Consider the following 25,462-nt stretch of genomic DNA (forward strand, 5'->3'; position numbering starts at 1 on the left):
CAATGAGGGGAGAAGCATTGAAAGGTTTTGAGTAGGAAGGTGACATGTTACAGGTGATATTTGAGAAAAATTCATCTGGCAGCCATGTGCAGACTGGATTGGAGTGGAGAGGGAGAGAAAGCAATTAGGAAGTTCTTGCAGAAGTCCAGTAATTTGGAAACATGAGAGTGCATCTTAGTGGAAGAAATACCAGGATATGGTAACCGGAAAGGAAGGTCGGGGAGGTCATGAAAGGCATGTCTAAACACAAAGCCTTCAGGCAATTTTGGCACGAAAGTAATGTGTCCTTCACTAGATTAGAAACCTTGAGAAAGAGCTATAAATGACTCCCTGGCTCTTCTATAAACTTCCTGTTTTCCCCAAATGCAGTCTCCTCCAGGCACCAGTCCCTTCTGGTGGTGTCAGCTCCTTGCTTTATATTCCACCCAGTTCTCCTCAACACCACTACTGTCCTGTCAGAAAGCCCCTTCCATTATAAACAAAATCCCCTACCTCATGGAGCTCTTCTTAGAGCCCTCCTTCCATCTTCCTACCCTCACTGAAACCTGACCCTACCCCATGGAGGCAGCCTCCTCAGGAACCCACTGGGGACGAAGCTGCGTCTCTGTCACTTTCTCTGAGGGATGGGCTCAGGGGTCAGTCTGCCAGGTGAAAATTTGCATTTCCCTCATGTTTTGCCTAATGCTCTTTTGAGGTATTTATCTTTTTTTTTTTTAGATGGAATTTCGCTCTTGTTGCCCAGGCTGGAGTGCAATGGCATCCCAGTTCACCACAACCTCCGCCTCCCAGGTTCAAGCGATTCTCCTGCCTCAGCCTCCTGAGTAGCTGGGATTATAGGCATGTGCCAACATGCCCGGCTAATTTTGTATTTTTAGTAGAGACAAGGTTTCTCCATGTTGGTCAGGCTGGTCTTGAGCTCCTGACCTCCCAAAGTGCTGGGATTACAGGCCTGAGCCATCATACCCAGCCTGTTTATCTTTTTCTTATTGTATATAATTGCTTATTATATAGTAAAGAGTTTGTCTTTTTGCTCATCATATTATAAATATTTTTCTAGTTTTTCATTTGACTTGCCTTTGTTTACCATGATTTTGAGTTACAAAAGATTTTCTGTTTTTACTTTCTGAACTACTTTTTTTTCTTTCTTTTTTTTTTAAAGAGACGGGGTTTCTCCATGTTGGTCAGCCTGGTCTCGAACTTCCAACCTCAGATGATCTGCCCGCCCTGGCCTCCCAAAGTGCTGGGATTACAGGCGTGAGCCACTGCACCCGGCAAACTCCTTTTTAAATTAAGTTTAATTACTCAGATAATAACTCTCCTTGTAAAAAATTACAATAGGGCTGGGCACAGTGGCTCACGCCTGTAATTCCAGCACTTTGGGAGGCTATGACGGGAGGATCACTTGAGGCCAAGAGTTCAAGATCAGCCTGAGCAACATAGTAATACCTTGTCTCCACACACAAAAAAAATTTTTTAATTACAACCATTTTTTTCCCCCTGAGATGGAGTCTTGCTCTGTTGCCCAGGCTGGAGTGCAGTGGCTCAGCTCACTGCAACCTCCGCCTCCTGGGGTTCAAGCAGTTCTCCTGCCTCAGCCTCCCAAGTGGCTAAGATTACAGGCATCTGCCACCATGCCCAGTCAATTTTTGTATTTTTAGTAGAGACAGGGTTTTAGCATGTTGGTTAGGCTGGTCTCAAACTCCTGACCTCAAGCGACCGCCTGCCTCAGCCTCCCAAAGTGCTGAGATTACAGGTGTGAGCTACCGCACCAGCATTAATTACTTTCATAAGCAATCAGCTTCCCTAGAATTGGGAGCCTGTGACTAAAATCAGAATTGTCATTGGTTTGAGCACTGTGGTGTTTATAGAAGTGCTTAACACTTAGTTTTTCAGAGTCTTTTACAAATAAGTTGTTCTTTATTTCATTACGAAAAAAAGCACTGTAATTTTAAAAGTTTATAATAGAGATATCTTTGTCATTTCGGCTGCTGTAACATAGTGCCAGAGACTGGGTGGCTTATATACAATAGAAACATTTCTCACAGCTCTGGAGGTTGGAAGTCTGAGATCAGGGTACCAACATGGTCAGGTTTTGGTGAGAGCCTCCTTCCAGGTTGCAGACTACTGTTTTCTTGTATCCCGATGTGGTTCAAAGAGAGAAAAAAGCTGTCTAGAGTCCCTTTTGTAGGGCACTGATCCCATTCGTGAGGATTTTACCCTCATGGTCTCATCACCTCCCAAAGCCCCACATCCTAATACCATCACTTTGGGGTTTAGGATTTCAATGTATGAATTTGGAGGGGACACAAACATTTAGTTCATTGTAAGAAATCAGGGTCAAGTTTAGTCTTGGGAGGAGAGGATAACAAATGTGATAGCAGAGCAAGAAGGAGATTATCCTTTTCTTTGCTGTGTAACCTTGGCCAGGGTACTTAACCAGTCTACTTTATTACCTTTCTCTTAGTCTCATCACCTAATGAGAAACTGCCATTCTTTGGAATAAGTTTTGCTGCATGGCATTAATGGCATTCTCATGTGAAAAAGACAAAAGCAGGCTGGGTGTGGTGGCTCACATCTGTAATGCCAGCACTTTGGGAGGCCAAGGCAGGCAGATCACTTGAGATCAGGAGTTCAAGACCAGCCTGGCCAACATGGTGAAACCCTGTCTCTACTAAAAATCCAAAAAAAAAAAAAAAAAAAAATTAGCCAGGCATGGTGGCGGGCACCTGTAACCCCAGCTACTCAGGAGGCTGAGGCAGGAGAATCACTTGAACTTGGGAGGTGGAGGTTGCAGTTAGCCAAGATCACACCACTGCACTCCAGCCTGGGCGACAGATGGAGACTCCATCTCAAAAAAAAAAAAAAAAAATTAGGCCAGGCCTGGTGGCTCATGCCTGTAATCCTAACACTTTGGGAGGCAGAGGCAGGCATGTCACGAGGGCAGGAGTTCAAGACCAGCATGGCCAATATGGTGAAACCCCGTCTCTAGTAAAACTAAAAACATTAGCTGGGTGTGGTGGCACATGCCTGTAGTCAGGTGATCCGCCTGCCCCAGCCTCCCAAAGTGCTGGGATTACAGACATGAGCCACCTTGCCTGGCTGAAACAGCATTTTTAACAAAGTCATGAAACCACTCTTTGAGAAACGATGGACTAGAGACTGAAGGAGAAAAATAAGTTGGGAGGATGTTGGACCAACAGTATAAAAGAGAAAAAATACCTTAAAAGAATTCTTGACATCTCTCAAAAGGAGAGTAAAAAAGAAAGAAAGATTAAAAAAAAAGAATTCTTGATAGCAAGTGCAAACAGTAGACAACAATCAATGTTTGCTAGTCATTTTCCTCCAAAAAAAAACTGAACACAAGGGAGCCTTCATTTAATTTGTTTTCAATTTAAGATACTCAAATCTCTCAAATATAATTGCTGCTCTGTATATGTCTATCTAATAGTATATATAATACAAGTATAAAAGTAGAATTAGGTTTTATCTCTAAAACAGAAGAGGATGAGCAAAGAGATGAAGATAAGTATATGAGCAGCACAAAAGATTGCAGCAGGTTTTCTAGAAATTACAAGGTTTTGAGTGAATAAAACTCAAGTCAAACATTAATACAAATAAGCTTTCAGTTTTGTTTTCCTTTTTGAAGATTTTAGAGAAAGAATAAGATAATATATCCTTCTATTTATTTTTTATTTATTTATTTTTAAGATGGAGTCTCATTCTGTTGCCCAGGCTGGAGTGCAGTGGCGCAATCTTGGCTTACTGCAACCTCCACCTCCTGGGTTCAAACAATTCTCCTGCCTCAGCCTCCTGAGTAGATGGGACTACAGGTACCTGCCACCACACCTAGCTAATTTTTGTATTTTCAGTAGAGACAGGATTTTACCATATTGGCTAGTCTGATCTCAAACTTCTGACCTTGTGATCTGCCTGCCTCAGCCTCCCAAAGTGTTGAGATTACAGGCGTTAACCATGGCCCTTGGCCAATATATGCTTTTATTAGAGAATTTGAAGTTGTTCATAAAAAGTCACTTCCATAATTTGCCTTTTTCAATCCTGAAGAATTATGGTATACTAATGTCCTACACTTGTGTATATCATGTTTTATAATCTCTAAACCATTTTGTAGGCATTTCTTATAATCCCAGAATAATCGTAAGGCATTCATATTATCTGTTGTTTACAAATTAAATCTCAGGCAGGTTAAATGACTGATCTAAGATCACAGCTGCTACATAATAGAAGTGGGACTCCAAAACAGATGTTCAGCTCTAAACCAATTGTATTTTCCCCTCTCTTAGCTTTTCCTTCTGACTATAAACTAGCATGCCCTATGGTTTCTATCTTCCCCTGTAACTCAAATGAATTCCTGAGACTTACATGTAAGCATATCAAATAAATATTTTTAAGCAGATTTCCTAGTATTGAAATATTTTCATCTTGGCGATAAAAATTTAGGTATCAGAGCACAGTCATATGATTTTTTTTTTAAACCCAGCTGGACTGATATAAGTAATTGAATAAAACAAATGGGGAGAAGAGATAAATATGCAGTACATAATTCTAAGTAATTCATATAGTTGTTATTTATCCTTCAAGGAAGTAGAGCATAATTCCCTACCCCTTAAGTTGTGCCAGGTATAGTAACTCCCTTCAAAAGAGAACAGTGTGGAAAGGAGAGGAAAAGAGTAACTTCACAATGGAAGAAACTGACAAAGACTACCCTCAACCAGGTGATGAAGGTTAACATCAATAGTAATCAGTCATGTTGATAGCATGTATCCTTGATGTTGATGTGATAAAAATGACACTACCTCTGTGGTCTTCCTCCCAAAAAAACCGTAACTCCAGTCGAATCATAAGGAAAACATCAGACAAATACCAGCTGATGGATACACTACAAAACACCTGACCAGTTCTCCTCAAAACTATGAAGGTCATCAAAAACAAGGAATATCTGAGACTCTCCCACATCCAAGAGGAGCAATAGTACATCAACATTGGTTCATTAGTTGTGACAAATGTAAGCTGTTAATAATAGAGTAAACTGCGTGTGGGGTAAATGAGAACTCTACTTAATTTTGCAACTTTTCTGTAAATCCAAAACTATTTTTGACTGGGTGCAGTGCTCACGCCTGTAATCCCAATAGTTTGGGAAGCCAAGGTGGGAGAATCACTTGAGCCCAGGAAGTTGAGACCAGCCTGGACAACATAGTGAGATCCCATCTCTATAAAAAATGTTTTTAAAAATTTGCCAAATGAAGTAGTAAGGGCCTGTAGTTCTAGCTACTCAGGAGGCTGAAGTAGGAGGATCAATTGAGCCTGGAAGGTCAAGCCTGCAGTAAGCAGTGATTTCAACACTGCAATCCAGCCTGGGCAATGAAGACCATGTCTCAAAAAAAAAAAAAAAACTATTCTAAAATAAAAGATTTTTTTTTTTTTTAAGTTATATAGCTAGGCACAATGGCTCACACCAGTAATCCCAGCACTTCGGGAGGCTAAGGCGGGTGGATCTCCTGAGGTCAGGAGTTCAAGACCAGCCTAGCCAACATAGTGAAACCCCGTCTCTACTAAAAATACAGAAAGTTAGCTGGGCATGGTGGCGGGCACCTGTAATCCCAGCTACTTGGGAGGCTGAGGCAGGAGAATCGCTTGAACCTGGGAGGCAGAGGTTGCAGTGAGCTAAGATCATACCATTGCACTCCAGCCTTGGCAACAAGAGCAAAAATCCAACTCAAAAAAAGAGTTATATTTTAAGTAGAATAATTCTTGGTGTATTGTTATGAATTGAAATGTTTTAGATTTTTCCATCCCTAAATTGGTAATGAGGATTTGGGGTAATATCATTAGAGGATTTTCTCAGTATGATTAAGAAATGTCCAGCTTGTTGTGTATGAACTGTTTTGAAGAAGATGAGTAAATAAGTTCTTTGGTTCTAACTAAAGGGAACCCATAAAATTATCAGAATAATGTCCAAATATAAGGTAACCCTGAATATAATGCAATCTCTTATTTTTCCAATGAAAAACATTTTTTAAAAGTGATATGAGGCCAAGCATGGTGGCTCACTCCTGTAATCTCAGCTCTTTGGAAGGCCAAGGTGGGCAGATCACTTGAGCTCAGGAGTTCAAGACCAGCCTGGCCAACACAGTGAAACCCCATCTCTACTAAAAAAAAAAAAAAAGATTAGATGGGCATGGTGGTGCACAGCTGTAATCCCAGCTACTTGGGAGGCTGAGGCAGTAGAATCACTTGAACCCAGGAGGCAGAGGATGCAGTGAGCTAAGATCACACTCCAACCTGGGCAACAGAGCAAGTGAGTAAGACAGGTGAGTGAGACTCTGTCTCAACAAAAAAAAATTGTGATGTGGATGAAATAGACATATATTTTCACATATATTAACTAAGACCATAAACTTTATCAAATAATATATGAATTTAAAAATATTATCCCCCTCTATACCACCTATCATTTTATACGAAACATATTGCCCAAATTTTTTAGATGCAACTTTGACATTAATACCTGTCACATTGTAGGTTGTATTAGTTTGTTTTAATGATGCTGATAAAGTCATACCTGAAACTGGGGGGAAAAAAAGGTTTGATTGGACTTACACTTTCACTGGGGAAGCCAAACCATATCATAGGTTGTCAGTAAACATGTATTGAATGAATAAAAGAATGAATGATAGTTTGATATCAGATATAGGTAGGCCCTGGGTTAGTCTGTGAGGATCCACTTAAAGTCTTTTTTTTTCCTTATTTCTAAATTTTTAAATTTCCTATGTATACTTCAAAATACCCACTTGACATCCCAGAAAGTCTTTGACTAGGAAAGCAATATACCAAAGATGAAATGGAATTTAGGCTCTCCTCAGAAGAGACAGAGATAATCACAAATTGTCTGTCCAGGGGAGGATAGCCAAGTGTTGGCATGGAGGCAGAGAAGGAGCCCCAACTTAGAAGTTAAGCACATGTGCATTCAAAAACCTCACTGTGAACTCAGTGTTCCCAAGAACCTCTCAGAGGAGGTGCCACTCACACCAGGACCTGAGGGTGTGAAGAATAAGGTCAAGAGTACGCAGGCTGTCTGGCGCAGGTGAGAAGAGAAAGAGGTAAGTGGTTTTTGTGCCTAGGGCATAGTGAATGAGGGGCCGTGTAGACCATGGAAAGAACTCGATTTTTTTAAGTACAGAGGAAAGCCAAGGATTGACACCTAACTTGTAGTTTTAAAAGACCCCTTCCTTCTGTGAAGAGAATGGAGAAGAAGGCAAGAATGAAGGAAGGAAAATCAGTCAGAATGCTAGATGTGAGACGATAATGAATTAATTCTCATTGATAATAATAATAGCTAACACATGTATTACAAACGCCAAGAACTGTCCTAAACACATTTTACGAACCAGCTCATTTTAAGTATGCTCTTCGATTAGCACCCTCTTTCATTCTTAAAAGTATCATATTTGATGGCTGCATAATATTCCATGGTGTATATGTACCACATTTTCCCTGTCCAGTCTATCATCGATGGGCATTTGGGTTGGTTCCAGGTCTTTGCTATTGTAAACAGTGCTGCAATGAACATTCATGTGCATGTATCCTTATAGTAGAACGATTTATAATCCTTTGGATATATACCCAGCAATGGGATTGCTGGGTCAAATGGAATTTCTATTTCTAGGTCCTTAACGAACCATCACACTGTCTTCCACAATGGTTGAACTAATTTACACTCCCACCAACAGTGTAAAAGTGTTCCTATTTCTCTACATCCTCTCCAGCATCTGTTGTCTCCAGATTTTTTAATGATCGCCATTCTAACTGGCGTGAGATGGTATCTCGATATAGTTTTGATTTGCCTTTCTCTAATGACCAGTGATGATGAACCTGGAAACCATCATTCTCAGCAAACTGACACAAGAGCAGAAAATCAAACACATGTTCTCACTCTTTGGCGGGTGTTGAACAATGAGAACACATGGACACAGGGAGGGGAGCACTACACACTGGGGTCTTTTGGGGGGAAATGGGGGAGGGATAGTGGGGGGTGGGGAGTTGGGGAGAGATAGCATGGGGAGAAATGCCAGATATAGGTGATGGGGAGGAAGGCAGCAAATCACACTGCCATGTGTGTACCTATGCAACAATCTTGCATGTTCTTCACATGTACCCCAAAACCTAAAATGCAATAAAAAAAAAATTCTCAGCCAAAAAAAAAAAAAAAGTATCATAGTTTGGATGATAAATTACATGAAACTCTGAACCAGCCAATTAATATTTTCAGAGGGGCTTAACACTTCAGTGTTTAGTCTTCCTCCTCTGCTCATCAATTTCAAACTGTCTTATGAAACTCACTGACCCAAACAGCTATACAATATTAAAGTAGGAATAAAATTGTGTGGGATCTCATCTTCAAATTTTCTGAGACTCCTCTTTGTTGCCTTCTGTCCTGGCGCTCTCTCTTGGTTCTGAGTTGTATGTGGGCCCTTCTGTTTGTGTGTTTTTCTCAGTCTTTTTTCCCCTTCACTCCCTCCCTGTGTCTCTCCCCCTGTGTGTGTCCCCTGTGTTTCTTTTCTCTTTCCCCTTTTTGTCTTCCCATTCCCTCTCACTCTCTATTCTCTTACTCTTGATTTCTCTTTCTTCCTTCTTCAACTGGCAAGTGAGGTACTGGTATGTACTGTGGATCTGTTTATTATATAAAAATTGATGTTGACCATTTCCATTTAAAACTAATTAAGATTCTCAGAACCAGTGTACTTATTTCAAAATACTCCTAGATGACTGTTACAAAGTAATTTAACAGGGGTGTCCAATCTTTTGGCTTCCGTGGGCCACATTGGAAGAAGAATTATCTTGGGCCACACATAAAAACACTAATGGGCCAGGCGCAGTGGCTCATACCTGTAATCCCAGCACTTTGGGAGGCCAAGGCAGGTGGATTGCTTGAGGTCAGGAGTTCAAGACCAGCCTGGCCAACATGATGAAACCCCGTCTCTACTAAAAATACAAAAATTAGCTGGGCATGGGTGCAGGTGCCTGTAATCCCAGCTATTTAGGGGGCTGAGGCAGGAGAATCACTTGAACCTGGGAGGTGGAGGATCCAGTGAGCTAAGATTTCACCACTGCACTCCAGCCTGGGCAACACAGCAAGACTCTGTCTCAAAATAAAAAAATAAAATAAGGCCGGGCGCGGTGGCTCAAGCCTGTAATCCCAGCACTTTGGGAGGCCGAGGCGGGTGGATCACGAGGTCAAGAGATCGAGACCATCCTGGTCAACACGGTGAAACCCCGTCTCTACTAAAAATACAAAACATTAGCTGGGCATGGTGGCGCGCGCCTGTAATCCCAGCTACTCAGGAAGCTGAGACAGGAGAATTGCCTGAACCCAGGAGGCGGAGGTTGCGGTGAGCCGAGATCACGCCATTGCACTCCAGCCTGGGTAACAAGAGCGAAACTCCGTCCCAAAAAAAAAAAATAAAAAAAAGTTTAAAAAATTGAGTTGAACCGCATGCAACCCAGAGGCCATGGGTTGGACAAGCTTGGTTCAAATCCTTTTATTATCCTATTTTCTACTTTTACATCTCTCAAGGAAATTTGCCTAGTGCCCCATTCATCTAACTCGTTTCTTCGGATCCCCAACCCTTCCCTTCCTGTTCTACTACCCATCTCCTTCACTGCCTTCTATACCTCAAGTCTGCCTCCAGCTCCTGCACTGGACTGCATCTAAATCACACCAGGTCACAACTATTCTGTAAGACGAGGATTTGTGTGACCTGTCAGGAGCCAAGTGTCACCCATTCTTCCATAATATTCATGGAATATTTACTTCCTTTTTACCTTCCCTAACATTTAATACTTTGCAAACTATTGGTTTTGTTCTGAAGCTTATTTTTAAGATAGTCTTACTTTTACATATAAGAGTACTTCTTTATGTTTGCCTTATGTTTGCCTTGTTGCAAATTAGAGGGTACCAGGGCCCACTCCCATCTAAGCAGGAGTCTTCCCATAGGAAAGGAGTGTTCCTCTGTGCTCATCCTTCATATAAATCACCAGAGAGCTTTTAAATGAACAAAGACCTGGCTGACCCAGAGGGTAGAATTTATAAATAGCACTCCAGCCCCTCCTTTAAAGCCTGTCCACTTAATCCTCCTCTCAAGATTGGAAGTGACTTGACCTTTGAGTCTTAAAACTCAGGCTTTTTTTCTCTGAAAAATCTGGTTAGCAATACGCTGATAAAACAATGTTTTTAGCCAAATGATGACCAATCATCAACACTTGCCTTTCATTTCTAGCATTTTTAGCCAAATGTTTCCTCTTTTTTTTTTTTTTTTTTTTTTTGGCTCCTCAGAAGGCAACTTGAAGTTTCCTCTTTTGAGGACCAGCTTTTCTCATTGTTATTATTTTAAGATTCCTACCTTAATAACTTTTATTTCTCTTTACTAATAGACTGTTGTGGATTTGCATTTTATAAAGCTGCATTTCTACATAAACCTAAGAGCTTCCTTTTCACCCCTAAAATTACAGAACTTGGGGGGCCTTCAGTAGCCTCAATCCCAACGTCCTTGGATGGAGCTCTCTTTGTATTTCTCTAATGCTATATTGAGGATAAAATCTTCCAAAACGTGTTAAGGATTAAAATGTGCAAGTATTATAAAACTAAGCACATGATATAGATACTGGCAGATAATTTTCCAGATTAGGGCACAGGTAGGAAGTGCATAGTTATTGAACTGGCCAAACATATACATATATTTTATAAAATATATTTTTATGTAATTCCCAAAAAGATAAGCAATTAGGGCCAGGTGCGGTGGCTCACACCTGTAATCCCAGCACTTTGGGAGGCCGAGGTGGGCGGATCACCTGAAGTCAGGAGCTTGAGACCAGTCTCACCAACATGGAGAAACCCCATCTCTACTAAAAATACAAAATTAGTTGGGCATGGTGGCACATGCCTGTAATCCCAGCTACTCAGGAGGCTGAGGCAGGAGAATTTCGAACCTGGGAGGTGGAGGTTGCGGTGAGCCAAGATCACACCATTGCACTTCAGCCTGGGCAACAAAAGCGAAACTCCATCTCAAAAAAAAAAAAAAAAAAAAAAAGATAAGCAATTAAGTCTTTAACCTATTTATGTAGAAAAGACACTCATGTTGTAGAAATCACCTATGTATTTTTAGCTACTTCTCTCCCTTGAAATAGGGGGAGCTTAAATTCACTCTTCACTAAATATCAGATAGAAGACTAATTTAAAATGCCTTTCTTTTTATCATTTAATGTATAAGTTGAAGAGTAAGTCCTGGCCCCAGGCTTTCCTTTTCTGACCTCTGCCAGTCACAGTAGTGCTTTTTCTGGAAAATCAGTCTGTTCCAGCTACAGCTTTGTTCAGGGGCCCTCTCTCCAGGACTTTTCTAGTTTGCTAGAAGTCTCACCTGCCTGTGAGCCTGGAACTGTAGAAGTCATTTTAGTTTTGTTTAGTTTTGTTTAATTTAAGAAAGGCTGATGTCTGTGTTGTCGTATTGGGTACATAGGACACTGTCTGCTGTGAAAGAATCAAAAGCTTGTTCAGAGCAGGTCGAATGAGGACTGTGTCTTCAGAAAACCTTGAGCTTAGCTGCCTAGGACAGTTTAGATCTGAGCTCAGAGGGGATTGATAGAGCAGTAGTATCTGTTGTTTTCCTTCTGCAGTTGAGAAGCTTTCTCTTAATTTATAGAGATCCTGGGATGGGTGAGCATATTTGTAGTAATTATAATTGTGAGACATGACCTAAGCAAGTATATGAACATGCTTTTGAATTTAGTTGTTTTTTTTTTTTTTTTTAAGTGGAGTTTGAAAATATGAACCAGAGGAAGGCAGATCACATGGGTGGAGAGGAATAGCACTATCTGGAGATGTAATGAGCATAGAAGAAGAGCTTTTTAGGAATTGCACACCCTGAGAGGGGAGTAACACAACCATTGTGACCTGAAAGCAATGGTACATTCCTGTAGGGGCGCCCACAAGCAGGGTGAGTGCACAGAAGGCTCGACTCCTCATCACGTTGTAGGCACTCTGCTGAACAACACTTGGTTATCTTTTGAGACTTTTCTTGTATAGCAGCAAAACCAGAGGGTAAAATGTAGTGCCATTACACACATGATAATTCCAGCCAGCTGTGTTGTTTAGGGTTCTCCACTGCAAGCTATTCAAACAATGCGAAGGGATATCAGGTTTTCAGAACTGCCAGCAAGTTGAAGGACAGGGCCTGCAGCAAAGACCACACAGTAGGAAAGGGCAGGTTGGCATACCCTTGTTACCCCTATCCTGAAGAACTGCCAACTCCTCCACAAGACCTTGTGTAATTATAGCTTCAGGACCCCAGAACTGGGCAGCAGATGTCCAAGGCTAGGCCTTCTTGTGCCCACCCCAATTATACCAGGCCTGGGAAAAAAGGATCTGGCCTTTCTAGCTGCTGTAGTAGAGCGGTCACTGCCTTCCACAAGGAAGCGAGGATATAGAGTGCTTTGAGAAGAGAGTTTGATTATAAGGTAACAAACAAAAGAAAAAAGTAAAAAAGTATGGCCAGGTGTGGTGGCTCATGCCTATAACCCTGGCACTTTGGGAGGCCAAGGCAGGTGAATCACAAGGTTAGGAGTTCGAGACCAGCCTGGCCAACATGGTGAAACACCATCGCTACTAAAAATACAAAAAATAAGCTGGGTATAGTCCCAGGCACCTGTAATCCCAGCTACTTGGGAGGCTGAGGCAAGAGAATCGTTTGTACCTGGGCGGTGGACATCGCAGTGAACCAAGATCGCACCACTGCACTCCAGCCAAGGCCACAGAGTAAGACTCCATCTCAAAAAAAAAAGAAAAGAAAAGAAGACACATGTAAAGTATATCTATATTATATATATTTATCTGAAGCTCAGTCTCTTTGCAAATATTAACCATCTTTTGCAGACTTAGCCTCTGTGCTTGCATAATATTAATTTTCTTTTCCTTTAATGGTTTGTCCAATTTTTTTTAAAACAAAACAAAAAGCCTTAGGACCCTCTTCTTAAATTTAGTCTTTATTTTTATTAAGTTGTATATGTTCATCATTTAAAGAATCACCGTCTACCTAGTTTCTAATGAAGAGCACCACTCCCTGTACCACCCCTATTTTCTATTCCTTTTCAATTCTTTTTAGCTTATTTGGTATTTGTCTTGATATTTCTAAAAAGCACATTGTGGCTATGTCTTAATGATTTCATTTTAGCATTATTTATCCACTTTCCACTATGGAAAATGACAGTTTTGTTGTTTCTCAACATTTCGTGTCTGACTATCCCTATATACTCTTGTTCCCTCATCCACCCAGGTAATTACACTGGGTCTTAGCATGTACTCTCACTGTTATGACTGCATCAGCACTACTTGCAATGAAGCCATGTGTCATACTATGACTACTTTTTTCTTCCAGTACTACTTTTGATTTTTCCTTGATGTCAACAATTGGATTTTTGTCATGTGCTTAGGTTTTCTGTGCTTCTCATCAATTTGACCCCAAAATCTCCCCCTAATTGTATAAATCTCCTTTCCATATAAACACAATAGGTATTCGCTTATGCATGTAATCCCAGCACTTTGGGAGGCCGAGGCAGGTGGATCACCTGAGGTCAGAAGTTCGAGACTAGCCTGGCCAACATGGTGAAATCCTGTCTCTACTAAAAATATTAAAAAATTAGCCAGGCATGGTGGTGGGCACCTGTAATCCCAGCTACTTGGGAGGCTGAGGCAGGAGAATTGTTTGAACCCAGAGGTGGAGGTTGCATTGAGCTCAGACCACGCCATTGCACTCCAGCCTGGGCAACAAGAACAAAACTCCGTCTCAAAAAAGAAAGAAAGAAAATCTCTTTCTGAGCTTTCTGGACCCTGAACTGTCACTCTGCAGACCTGCTAAAGAGCTACTGTCTTGGGATCTTTCTTCATTGTCACTCAGGGGACTCCCTTCAGCTGTTTGTTGCTTCCTACATCCCATGTCATCCCCTTTCTTGGTTTTCTCTGTCATTTTGGTGAAGCCATGTTATTCTTAGTTTCTTGAGAAAGTAAATATTTTTTAGTTTGTTTTAGGAATTGTTTTTCTGAGATTTTTTGTTTTTTGTTTTTGAGCTGGAGTCTTGCTCTGTCGCCCAGGCTGGAGTGCAGTGGTGCAATTTTGGCTCACTCCAACTTTCACCTGCCAGGTTCAAGCGATTCTCCTGCCTCAGCCTCCCGAGGAGCTGACACTACAGGCATATGCCACCACACCCAGCTAAATTTTTTTGGATTTTTAGTAGAGACCGGGTTTCACTGTGTTAGCCAGGATGGTCTCGATCTCCTGAGCTCGTGTTCCATGTGCCTCAGCCTCCCAGAGTGCTGGGATTACAGGTGTGAGCCACTGCGCCTGCCTCCCTGAGAATTTTAAAGGCCCTGCTCAACTGTCTCCTATCTTCCAGGGTTCCTACTGAAAAGTGTGATTCATTCTGATTTTTTTTTCCCATTATGATTTGACCCTTGGTATAATGACTTGGTTTTCCTCCGGAAGCTTTCCATTTTTTTTTTTTCTTTCTTTTTGAGACAGAGTTTCACTGTTGTTTGTTGCCCAGGCTGGAGTGCAATGGCACGATCTTGGCTCACTGCAACCTCCACCTCCTGGGTTCAAGCAACTCTCCTGCCTCAGCCTCGCGAGTAGCTGGGATTACAGGCGCCTGCCACCATGCCCAGCTAATTTTGTATGTGTATTTTTGGTAAAGCAGGATTTCTCCATGTTGGCCAGGCTGGTCTCAAACTCCTGACCTCAGGTGAACCACCCACCTCGGCCTCCCAAAGGCTGGGATTACAGGCGTGAGCCACCACGCCCAGCCAGCTTTTGCTTTTCTTTGTCTTTAACGTTCTGTAAATCCACTATGATGTGACTTGGGTATTTGCTAGACACTTTCTTTTTTTTTTTTTTTTTTTTTTTTTTCTTAAAGGGAAGGGAGTGGAGAGCTAGACACTTTCAATCTAGGAAATTTTCTTGAATTAATTTATTGATGCCATCCTCCCCTCAGTTTTTTCTGTTCTGCCTTTCTAGAACTTCTGTTAGTTAGACATTGGAACTCTTGGACTATTCTCCAGTTTTTGTGCCTTTACTCTCCTTTATTTTTTGAGACAGAGTCTCCCTCTGTTGCCCAGGCTGGAGTGCAGTGACATCATCTTGGCTCACTGCAGCATTGATTTTTGTGGGCTCAAGCAATCCTCTCACCTCAGCCTCCAGAGTAGCTGGGGCCATAGGCATGTACCACCATGAATGGTTAATTTTGTATTTTTGTAGAGATGAGGTTTCACCATGGTTCAGCTAATCTCAAACTCCCAAGCTCAAGGAATCCACCCGCCTCAGCCTCCCAAAGTACTAGAATTACAGACATGAGCCACCACACTCAGCCTGCTCTCCTATTTTCTATCCTTGCCTTTTTTGTTCTGAAAGTTTTCTTCAGTTATGTCTTTGTGTTGAGTTGTTTGGTTCTGCTATCAAAATATATGTGTTTCTAGAGTTCTGTTCATATTTAAATTGGTATTATTGACTCATTTAATGTATCAAACAATACAGAAACTAGAAAATATAAATACTTAGGTTAGAAGGCATTTTCTGACAGAGAACATCAATTGACCTGCTTCATAAGTTGTAACCTCAAGCCAGAGAAATTCACCTAAAATATACACAATTTTATTGTATCAATTTTTAGTGTCTGTAGAGGTTATGTCATATCTCTCTTTTTTTAATGCTCCTTTTTACAACTTTATGTCTTTATCTGTAAGCCTCTTTTTTTCTTTCATAATAAATGCTTTCTTGAATTTCTGGCGATACTTGGCTATCTTCTCCTATTTAGAAACAGGGCACTTGGAGGCTGAGGCAGATGGATCACGTGAGGTCAGGAGTTCGAGACCAGCCTGGCCAACATGGTGAAACCCCATCTCTATTAAAAATATAAAAAGTAGCTGGGCATGATGGTGTGCTCCTGTAAGTCCAGCTACTTGGGAGGCTGAGACACGAGAATTGCTTGAACTCAGGAGCAAGGGTTCTAGTGAGCCAAGATTGCACCACTGCACTCCAGCCTGTGTGACAGAGTGAGACTCTGTCTCAAAAAAATAAAATAAAAGGGGGTTCTAAAAAGCGAGTTGAGAGTTGTGCTTGTGAGTGAAGTTTATGGACTATGGCCTTCACTATGGAGTGATCTTCATGAGTTGTTCCCTTGGAATACATCTGATATTGTTTCTTTAGGCATTTTATCTTGGTTGGTCAGATCCTGTTGGTAAATTTTAAATTTTGCACTGTTCATTTTTAATTCAGTTTTAAATTTTGCACTGTTCATTTTCTGTCACTTTCTTGCAATTTCCAGGTGTGTGCCGTCTTAGGATTCTTATAGATAAAAATATCTTCTCTAGGTCTCTGCTTCTTCCTTTAGATGTCTTTTTGACTCTCCTACACATTCTGATCTGCTTCCATGGCAATGAGCAGTTTTGACAGACTTTTTAAAAAGTAAACAAGAATTGGTGGGAGCAACCATGAGACACCAAGAGAACAAAGTGGGAGTCACTTTCAGTACCTTATTTTTCCTTAGTCATATTTGATCAGAAATTGGATGAACCTTCGGGATGCTGAAACAGGGAAGATACTCTGGCAAGGAACAGAAGACCTGTCTGTTCCTGGTGTGGAGCATGAAGGTATTTTCCAACCCTTTGTCTATACGGGGCTGTCACCAATGCCAGACAAGGGCCTGGGCATCAGAGAGCTAAGTTAACACATACCTAATAGGCTGATGAGCCCCTCAAGACATAGCATGTTAATCCATGTGTTGTTGACAGTTTCAGTTACTTTCTTTTTTTTTTTTTTTTTTTTTTTTGAGACACAGTCTCACTCTATCGCCTAGGCTGGAGTGCAGTCATGCGATCTTGGCTCGCTGCAACCTCTGCTTCCCAGGTTTAAGCGATTCTCCTGCTTCAGCCTCCCAAGTAGCTGGGATTACAGGCGCACGCCACCACGCCCAGCTAATTTTTGTGTTTTTTACTAGTGATCGGGTTTTATCATGTTGGTCAGGCTGGTCTCAAACTCCTGACCTCAAGTGATCTGCCCGCCTCAGCCTCCCAAAGTGCTGGGATTACATGCGTGACCCACCACGCCCATCCCAGTTACTTTCTTAACGTTTCTTTCTCCCACTTCCCAAAACCCTTTTTGTGCTGAAATTTTACCCTTAGAACATATCCAAAGATATAAACTAAGATCTCAACTTTTTTTTCCAAAAGAAAATTTTTCATTTTTATCTCCCTCAAGTAAAAGAAAGGGTTAAAATTACCAGAAGAGAGTAGAGAGAAGATACCTATGCAGCCCCCTTCCTGATGAGAGTAGCTAGATGAGGCCCTTAAATGAACAAAATCTGGTGTTCTGTGAAGATCTAGTATCTTTCAGATACAGGTGACCAGTTGGATACCTCTGCTTTAAGCCACACAAAGTGTAGTGCAGTTACCAAGGCATTATCCAAAATGATTAAATAAAGTGTTGTCTAAATCAGCTGTAAGAAACTCCCAGAAGGCCGGGCGCGGTGGCTCAAGCCTGTAATCCCAGCACTTTGGGAGGCCGAGGCGGGTGGATCACGAGGTCAAGAGATTGAGACCATCCTGGTCAACACGGTGAGACCCCGTCTCTACTAAAACTACAAAAAATTAGCTGGGCATGGTGGCGTGTGCCTGTAATCCCAGCTACTCAGGAGGCTGAGGCAGGAGAATTGCCTGAACCCGGGAGGCGGAGGTTGCGGTGAGCCGAGATCATGCCATTGCACTCCGGCCTGGGTAACAAGAGCGAAACTCCGTCTCAAAAAAAAAAAAGAAACTCCCAGAAATCTGAAGCATCATAGTCATGTGGTTTTCATTTAGAATGGCTTCAACATTTGTTTTTCTCTTATCAGCTCGTGTTCCCAAGAAAATCCTCAAGTGCAAGGCAGTGTCTCGAGAACTGAATTTTTCTTCAACAGAACAAATGGAAAAATTCCGCCTGGAACAAAAAGTTTACTTCAAAGGGCAATGCCTAGAAGGTATTCTGCTGCCTACATGCCTGAAATCAGGGCTTAGGGCGACCAGGACAAAAGGCACACCAGTGAACTAAAACAGTGCTTTAATAACTTCTTTTACAACTCAGTTTGTGGTAGGATTCCTACACCCTGCAAGACTGGGGATCCCCAGTAAAAACAAACCAAAACAAAGCTGGCCAATACAAGGGGCTTTGAGGTCTCTGACACTGGGAACATGGGTGGTGCCTGGTTTAGTCACTGACGTTGTATTGTGATATGGTCATGGAGGAAGCTGCTGTGAGCAGGGCCTAGTACAGTGCTCTACATACAGTATCATACAGATTTGACTGGCAAGGCCACTCTGCATTGAATTCTCACCAAGCAGTGTAAGAGGGCACTTACACTGCTTGCCCCTTTGAGCTAATTCCAGGTGAATTTAGCTATGTATAGTTCACATCTAGCCTACCTCTAAGAAAATGCTGCTTATATTATATCCTGCTTGCTGGTCCTAGTCCTTTAGACCTCAAATCAGGAGAAGCAAGCCTTTGGTGTGGTTCAGAGGACAACCTAAAGGAGGCTTCCCTGTCTTTCTTTATGCCTCTGGTCTGGGAGGTTGCTGATAGCTTCCTTTGGTGGTTTTCAGGGTAGAAAGAGGCTCACTCTAGAAGAGGGAAACAAAGAGCCCTTAAACTTTATACTGGGGCACCTGCTCACCCAGGCTTTTCCTTCTTCCTTCAGAATGGTTCTTCGAGTTTGGCTTTGTGATCCCTAACTCCACAAATACCTGGCAGTCCTTGATAGAGGCAGCACCTGAGTCCCAGATGATGCCAGCAAGCGTCTTAACGTGAGTGAGCAGGTCTCAGGAAATTATGAAGTGTGTCTAGAAACAGGCATTCCAGGCAAGTGGGACTCCTGGTGCCATTCAGTGGGCAGAGAGTTCAGCTGAGAAATAGAGTAAAAGAGCATCCAAGGGCATCTAGGTTTCCAGGTTCCTGACCTTTTTCATATGAAAAGGACAGTGTGATAGAGTGAAAGAATAAAAAAAAAAGGCTTTAGACCAGATTTAAATTCCTGATTCACCCTGACTACCTGTGTCATCTTGGGCACTAATATACTTTATTTCTCTGAGCCTTAGTCTTTAATCTCTGAACACAGAATTAATAACTCTCTCTTACAGAGGTGTAATGAACATAAAATGAGATGACATGAAAGGAGACTGCCTTTAATATATACCAAATCTATGTTAATTTGGTCTCATTCCTGACTATCATACTTCTGGTACCTCTGTATTTTGTTTAGATCACCTTTAACAGAATCTGGGAAAGTCCTATTAATAATTCTGTTTTCCCTAGCACTTTGGAAGGCTGAGGTGGGTGTATCACAAGGTCAAGAGATCAAGACCACCCTGGCCAACATGGTGAAACCCCATCTCTACTAAATTAGCTGGGCATGGTGGCGTGTCCCTGTAGTCCCAGCTACTCAGGAGGCTGAGGCAGGAGAATTGCTTGAACCCAGGAGGCAGAGGTAGCAGTGAGCCAAGATTGCATCACTGTACTCCAGCCCGGCGACTGAGAGAGACTCCGTCTCAAAAAAAAAAAAATTAAGCTTTTGAGTATAATACTTGGTTACAGTTTTTTGGCGAATAGCTCACCATATTTATAGCTTTACTTCCTCTTCAAAGAATAATTCGTTTGTCCTTTGTCCAAAAATACTGTCAATAACTTCTCACCTCCCATTTTCTGTGGGAAGGATGTTAGTCTCTCAAATGTTACAGTAATAGTACTTTCTAAAGAGTTAGTCCCAAGTTAACTCTTGGCGTGGTGGCACATGCCTGTAATCCCAGCTACTCGGGAGGCTGAGGTAGGAGAATTGCTTGAACCCGAGAGGTGGAAGTTGTAGTGAGTCAATATTGCCCCCACTATATTCCAGCCTGGGTAACAGAGTGACACTCTGTTTAAAAAAAAAAGTTAGTCCCACAGATAATTGTGTAATATTGGATCATCTCTTTCAACAGGTCCTTTATGAAAGCCATATTGAATCTGTTAAATTGAGGTTACTTTTAGGTTTTTTGTTTTTTGGGTTTTGTTTATTTGTTTATTTATTTTATTTTATTTTTTTAGAAACAGGGTCTTGCCATGTTGCCCAGGCTGGACTCCAACTCCTGGGCTCAAGTGATCTTCCTGCCTCAGCCTCCTAAGTAGGTAGAACTACAGGCATGTGCCACCATGCCTGTCTCTACTTTTTATGTTTTTGGGGGTTTTTTTTTTCTTTTTTTTTTTTTTTGAGATGGAGTCTCTCTGTTGCCCAGGCTGAATTGCAGTGGCACAATCTCGGCTCACTGGAACCTCTGCCTCCTGGGTTCAAGTGAATCTCCTGCTTCAACCTCCTGAGTTGCTGGGATTACAGGCACCCACCACCACACCCAACTAATTTTTGTATTTTTTAGCAGAGATGGGGTTTCGCCATGTTGGCCAGGCTGGTCTTGAACTCCTGACCTCAGGTGATCTACCTGCCTTGGCCTCCCAAGGTGCTGGGATTGATTACAGGAGTGAGCCACTGCACCCAGCCCCTTTTTAAGTTTTTAATAGTTTTTTTAATAGCCAGGTGTGGTGACACTTGCCTATAATCCTAGCTACTTGGGAAGCTGAGGCAGGAGGATTGCTTGAGTCCAAGAGTTTGAGATTAGCTTGAGCAACATAGCAAGACCCCATCTAAATTTTGTAATAGAGGCAGGGCACTGTGGATCACGCCTATAATTCCAGCACTTTGAGAGCTGAGGCGGGTGGATCATGAGGTCAGGAGATTGAGACCATCCTGGCTAACACGGCGAAACGCTGTTTCTACTAAAAATATAAAAAATTAGTCTGGTGTGGTGGCATGTGCTTGTAGTCCTAGCTATCTGGGAGGCTGAGGCAAGAGAATTGCTTGAACCTGGGAGGCAGAGGTTGCAGTGAGCCAAGACTGCGCCATGGCACTTTAGCCTGGGTGACAAAGCGAGACTCTGTCTCAAAAAAAAAAAATTGTAATAGAATTTTTTTAAAGTTTTAATAGTTTTAAAAGTAGATTTTTAATTACAATGGTAGCTACTTTTATATCAGTCAGATTTTGAGTACCTTATTTACCTGTTTTATAATTAATTACCCTGGGAAAGTACAGTAGTTTATGAAAGCAGGGTTTTTTTAGATTTTATTAAACTTTACTTGACTACTTCTTCAGCAGGCCTGATTTTTTTTTTTTTTTTTTTTTTTTTTTTTGGTGACAGAGCATTACTCTGTCACCCAACCTGGAGTGCAGGGGCATGATCTTGGCTCACTGCAACCTCTGCCTCCCGAGTTCAAGCAATTCTGCCTCAGCCTCCCGAGTAGCTGGGATTATAGGTGCCTGCCGGAATGCCTGGCTAATTTTTGTTTTTTTTTTAGTAGAGATGAGGTTTCTCCATATTGGTCAGGCTGGGGCCAGGCCTGATTTCTTTCAGGTACTAAAACCATTAAGTCTGTGATAACATTTTTAGGTTAAGTCATGTCATACTTTTTAGAGCCCCCCCAAAATAGTTCAGGTACTCCTCAACTTATAGTGGGGTTACATCCTGATAAACCTATCATAAGATGAAAATATCATAAGTCAAAAATGCATTTAGTATCCTCATAAATCCACTATAAAGTTGAAAAATCATAAGCTGATTCATTATAAGTAGGGGACTAGCTATACTTAACTTTTTAGAACCCCAAAAACAGTTGCCCTAAACTCAGTTCAAGTGTAATTTGGTAAGGTTATAGTCTCTCCCATTTTACAAATAGGAACACTGAGATATCCACCAAGAAAAATAAAATTCTGCCCTCATAATACAGGTGCATTGTTTAGTGTTCTTTAGTTGTAAATCATAGAAACAGGCTCTGGCTAATACAAGAGTTGAAAGACTAAGGGGGAGACCTGAGGTGGCTTGGAAGATGCAGGGGACAGGAATTCCTGGATGGCTTCCTCAAGGAGCAACTACAGGAAGGATCTTGCTCAAGCGAAAGAGTCTGATTGGGCTAAGTTACATCCTCTGTTCACCCTTTTGCCAGGTGAGTGAGGGGCCACTCACTTGGCATGTGGACTGGAGGAAGGGTAGTTCCCAAATGAAGAGCAAGGTGCTGTTATCCAAAGGCAGGAAAATAGATGCAGGCCAGACCAAAGCCCACCTTTCCACTATAGTGAGTACTGTAGGGAAGGATACTGCCCCTGAGGTCTGCAGGCTGCTATGTGTAAACCAGCCAGAGGTGTCCATGAATGCAGTATCAGAAAGTCAGTCGGATCTATAAGCACCCTGTGTGCAGAGCACTCTACTAAGGGCTTCAGAGTGTACCAAGGAGTGGGGAAATGCTCTCATTTCTGATTTGTGAGCTTGACAGGGATGAATCTAACAACATAAGTTAAATGTCACGTTAGACTTGTAGCCCCATATAGATAAGGATTTTAATGTCCCTAAGCTAAAGCTCTGGGTGGGTGCATGTCCATTGGCCTAGGAATCCAGATAGAAACCACTTCGTGGAAATGAAATCCTGTGCTTAACATGCTCACTCTCTTTCTTTTGCCCTCTGTTTCTTGTGTTACTTACAGTGGGAACGTTATCATAGAGACAAAGTTTTTTGACGACGATCTTCTTGTAAGCACATCCAGAGTGAGACTTTTCTATGTTTGAGAGAAGAATATGTGTGCATTTCAAGAATTTGGGTTTTTTGGAGGGAGGAGGAAACTGTTTACTTTTTTCCTCCACACGTTTGATTTTTGACAATTACACCCCTAATTCCCTCAACAGCAGAACCTACCTGCAGCCACCAGGGGACCAGCTCTGTGTAGGTAACCAGATGGCTCCTTTTCCCAAGCCGCCATCTTCCAGCTGACCAGACTAAACTCCCAACCCCAAACCAGGGCAGGGGACAGGTCTCAAGTTCTTCCCAGTGTACACACAGGGAACAAATACATACCACAAACCAATAACTGTACCTGTCACCCTTCCTGACTCCTCCTTGGGCCCTACAGGCTACACATCTACCTTTGGCCCCTGGTTTTTGGAAAAATTCCATGTTCCTGACCCATGTTTAGTTTTTTTTCCTACCATTTCTATTTCATACATTCTCATACATTTAATTTGTAAAATAGACTGTGATATTATTATTACATAATGTAATTAAAAATATGAATTAAAATATTCCTACAGTCTTTAGCATGGCACTGCTTTTATCTCTCCTTTTTCTGGAAAGTGAACCTGGCTGCATGATGGGAGGAAACCAAATAGAAGACCCCAACTGTATTTTACTCCAGGAATGGAACTGACAGATCTTGTTCCTGAGTGCCACAGTTACTGCTTTCCAAAACTGTGCAGAGCAAACTTGAACCAAACCCATGACCTTAACATTTGTCTTTTAGACACAATTTTTAATGATTCTTTTCCACAACATACATGCACCCTTTATTTGTTTATTGTTGTTAACCTTTCCTATTTGTTTACAGTATTCATTTGTTCAAGAAGTTTCCAGAAAGGGCAGTTCTAAGTTGGTAGAGTAGGGACTCTTGTATTCCTAAATGAGACTAGAAGCTACAAAATGAAGAGATCTCCATGAACCTAACTGGAGAACCACGGGAAGGCCTCTGGGCTAGGAGGCCTTTAAGACTGCCGTCATTAGAAACCAGTGTGGGAGAGGAGGGATTACAACTGGCAGTGCTTTCAGGTCTGACCTAAGAGAGAACACCAAAAAGTGTTCTTACCTCTGAGCTACCAGTAGCCTTCACTGTCTTTTTTTTGCCGTTGTTTTGTTTTGAGACAGAGTCTCACTCTTGTTGCCCAGGCTGGAGTGCAGTGGCGCAATCTCAGCTCACTGCAACCTCTGCCTCCTGGGTTCAAGCAATTCTCCTGCCTCAGCCTCCCAAGTAGCCCACCACCACGCCTGGCTAATTTTTTTGTAATTTTAATGGAGACAGGGTTTCACCATGTTGGCCAGGCTGGTCTCGAATTCCTGACCTCAGGTGATCCACCCACCTCAGCCTCCCAAAGTTCTGGGATTACAGGCATGAGCCACTGCTCCCAGCCTTCCTTCACTGTCTTTTATAAAATACCAACAATTACATGTTTTCCAGACCAAAGCAATAAGGTCTGAGGCCAGAGGACAGAACACACCAGAGGTATGGCTCTCTTTGGTGTGGCTCTTGCTCTCAGATTTGTTTACCTTTTCTGTCTATTACCTGAGTCTGTTTGCATCTGTGGGTGGGGAGGAGAAATGGTAAATTTTTAATGTACTAGCACCATCTTTCAATGACGATTCAATTTCTCATATTAGATCTGTGGTTTTCAAAAGCTATTTTGTAAATACCAAAGGTTGGTTGGAAAAATAGGGTGAGCCAGGCACAGTGGCTTACACCTGTAACCCTAGCACTTTAGGAAGCCAAGGCAGAAGGATCGCTTGAGCCGGGGGTTCAAGACCAGCCTGGCAACAATGGTAAAACCCAGTCTCGACAAAAAAAAAAAAAAATACATAAATTATCCAGGCATGGAGGTGTGTGTCTGTAGTCCCAACTGCCTGGGAGGATGAGGCAGGTGGATTGCTTGAGCCCAGGAGGCAGAGGTTGCAGTGGGTTGAGATCATGCCACTGCACTCTGGCCTGAGTGACAGAGCAAGACCCTGTTTCAAAAAAAAGAAAAGAAAAAAACATAGCCAGGTGTGGTGGCGGGCACCTGTAATCCCAGTTACTCAGGAGGCTGAGGCAGGGAGAATTGCTTGAACCAGGGAGGCTAGCTGCTCTAAGGGGAAAAAAATAAGTGTGTGCTTCAGGGACAGTACTAACTGGGGGCTCCAAATAATGTGGGTGGGACTTGAACTGGTGGGAAGGAAGGCTGAATGCTAGGAGGAGAAGGAGGGAATTGGTGCAGGCCTGAGTAAACACAAGCAAAAGCAGAGGACAGGGGAACAGTAGGGACGAGGACCCTTCTCAAAGTCACCTCTTGTGTGGTAGGCCTTGATGCAGGCCCAGATGCCTGGAGATGCAGCTTTTTCTGGATACACTGAAGGCCACAGAATGTTCCTGGAAAGAGATGTATATAGACCAGGCTTGGCATAGTCTATGGCCACTGATTTTCAAACCACTGATGGGCACCTCCCCCCCCCCCAGAGATTCTGATTTAGCAGGTGTAAGGCCCAGAAATCTGCACGTTAAATCACCACCAGGTGAGTCTGATGCAGGTGGTCTATGGACCATGCTTTGAGAAATACTGGTAGAGGCATTTAATATGTGTTAGAGACATGGATGTGTACATGGGGATGTCTGCAGGACAGACTGAGGTCTCCAAGCAGCTTGCTTAAGGAGTGGAGTCCCATCTCTGATCTGTACAAGCTGAGAAAGAGAGTTCAGCTGCTCAGGGTAATCAACAGGGGCTTAA

At 42.2% G+C, this 25,462-nt stretch overlaps 1 protein-coding gene across 2 annotated transcripts in view; it reads left to right on the forward strand.

Annotated features, from left to right (window-relative positions):
- PDE6D (phosphodiesterase 6D) overlaps positions 1-23,262 on the forward strand; it is a 56,648-nt gene extending 33,386 nt beyond the window's left edge. Inside the window, exons 2-5 of one of the 2 annotated variants that reach the window (XM_032277929.1) lie at positions 16,620-16,708; positions 17,947-18,072; positions 18,787-18,892; positions 22,648-23,262. In XM_032277929.1, the coding sequence (XP_032133820.1) occupies positions 16,620-16,708; positions 17,947-18,072; positions 18,787-18,892; positions 22,648-22,729 (403 nt within the window). In that variant the 3' untranslated portion in view covers positions 22,730-23,262. The remainder of the gene's footprint in view (positions 1-16,619; positions 16,709-17,946; positions 18,073-18,786; positions 18,893-22,647) is intronic. The other variant, XM_032277930.1, reaches the window with a different exon arrangement.
- The last annotated feature ends 2,200 nt before the right edge of the window (positions 23,263-25,462 follow it).

Source organism: Sapajus apella, unplaced genomic scaffold, assembly GCF_009761245.1.
Source record: "Sapajus apella isolate SASKATOON/1434 unplaced genomic scaffold, GSC_monkey_1.0 scaffold10, whole genome shotgun sequence".
NCBI lineage: Eukaryota > Metazoa > Chordata > Mammalia > Primates > Cebidae > Sapajus > Sapajus apella.